The sequence below is a fragment of the Cebus imitator genome, unplaced genomic scaffold, assembly GCF_001604975.1.
Source record: "Cebus imitator isolate Cc_AM_T3 unplaced genomic scaffold, Cebus_imitator-1.0 Scaffold38, whole genome shotgun sequence".
NCBI lineage: Eukaryota > Metazoa > Chordata > Mammalia > Primates > Cebidae > Cebus > Cebus imitator.
The window spans coordinates 6777836-6779595 of record NW_016107353.1 but is presented as its reverse complement, the minus strand read 5'-3'; the positions used below and the strand labels follow the sequence as shown (position 1 = coordinate 6779595).

Here is a 1760-nt window from a genome sequence, read left to right as displayed (position 1 = left end):
ATTGTTTAGAAGGAAGAATATAGGTCATAAAATAATAAAGAAAAACAGAAGATTTGATAAACAGAAAACTCAGGTTCTAAGAGAATCGGGAAGTAGATGAGAGTGGTGATGGGCAGTTAGAGAAATTCTGTGATGGGTAATGGGAATATTTGATCTTTCAAACAGAGATAGAGTACGTGAATGTACAAAAGTATACAGAAGTCTATGTATATATTTATATTCATTCAACAGTGACTAAATATGAAAATACATCTCTCTCTCGGTAACATGTATTGACCTCATGGTGTTCACCATAATTCTGGAAGTGGGAAATGTGCTGTCTGAATCCCAGCTCATAGACCAGTTCATGCGTCTCCCTTTTTCTCATCTTTTAGTGCTATTTCCTTTTCGTAGCCTCCACTCTCCCTTATCAACATAAAAACACATCCTATGACCAGTACTTGGGCATTATCAGGAAAAACGATAGGAACGTACTTAAAAATTAACTTAACATTTCTCTCCAAGTGTTTGTTTTGCATTATGTTTATTTTTGAGACTCTCATTAGTTTAGTGGATCCTTGATAGAAACTGGCCAGCCAGCACTTGAAAATACACACTAGGGTGGGGGTCTTCTTTAGCATCTGGCTTCAATAGATAAGGTCTACATGGTAAATAGGGGAGTGAGAAAAAATCAGTTATATTACTAGGAAGGTTCTAAGGAAATGTAGGTTATCCTACAAAGGAAATGCAGGTTATCACAAAAAATATCCCTGTTTCATAGATAAGGAAATACAGGGTGTTAGAAGATATAAAGGTGCTGTCCTGGATAATGAGTGGACAGGGAATGCATGTCAAGATGTGCTGACAGCAGATATCTGCCTCTTAAAGAGGGTCAATATACACCACCCAATTTATGTCTTCCTAATCATTCCCTCCTCCTGAGTCTACAACGTATGCTTAAACAGGAGCGTCTTCTCGGTCTTCTCTGCACCAGGAGCCGTTCTTCTGCCACAGCCCCTCACCCACTGAAAATGTATGCTTGCTCCAAGTTCGTCTCCACTCCCTCCTTGGTCAAGAGCACCTCACAGCTGCTGAGCCATCCACTATCCTCAGTGGTGTTGAAACAACCGGAGACACTGACAGATAGGAGTCTCAGCAGCTTGGCCGTCTCATGTCTCCTTACCTCACTTGTCCCTAGCCACAGCTTCCAAACCAGCACCATTTCAAGGGACATCAACACAGCAGCCAAGTTCATTGGGGCTGGGGCTGCCGTAATTGGAGTGGCCAGCTCTGGGGCTGGGATTGGGACTGTGTTTGGGAGACTTGTCATTGGTTATGCCAGGGACACTTCTCTGAAGCGGCAGCTCTTCTCCTACACTCTTCTGGGCTTTGCCCTCTGGGAGGCCTTGGAGCTCTTTTGCCTGATGGAGGTCTTTCTCATCCTCTTCGCCTTGTGAAGGAGCCTCCTCCACCTCCCATAGTTCTTTCTCCCATGTCTGGTGGCCCTGTGTGTTCCTTTTCCTATACCTCCCTGGGTGGCCTGGAGAACATGATTGGCTCAGGGTTTGACAGAGAAAAGACAAATACTGTATTAATAAGGAAAAAAAGTAAACAGGAGAACGAGGACAGCATGCACCACTGCTTGGGTACTCAATGATATATGGGTTCAGATAGTGGGAAACAGGAAACAGCAGTGGTGCCAGGGGAGTGGCAGAAAGTGGTAGAAATTATTACCAAGAGTGAGAAGGGGATTGTTGACCCACTACTTTTCTTTGGACTTC

At 43.8% G+C, this 1760-nt stretch overlaps 1 protein-coding gene across 1 annotated transcript; it reads left to right on the top strand.

Moving 5' to 3' along the window:
• Positions 1 to 956: 956 nt before the first annotated feature.
• LOC108301979 (ATP synthase F(0) complex subunit C2, mitochondrial-like) lies at positions 957 to 1436 on the top strand. The gene has a single exon (XM_037737393.1). The coding sequence runs from the start codon at positions 1011 to 1013 to the stop codon at positions 1434 to 1436; it is 426 nt and encodes a 141-aa protein (XP_037593321.1). The 5' UTR covers positions 957 to 1010.
• Positions 1437 to 1760: the final 324 nt, after the last annotated feature.

Excerpts from the sequence above, each read along its gene's own strand:
- LOC108301979 (XM_037737393.1), top strand. The coding sequence starts at position 1,011 with ATGTATGCTTGCTCCAAGTTCGTCTCCACTCCCTCCTTGGTCAAGAGC.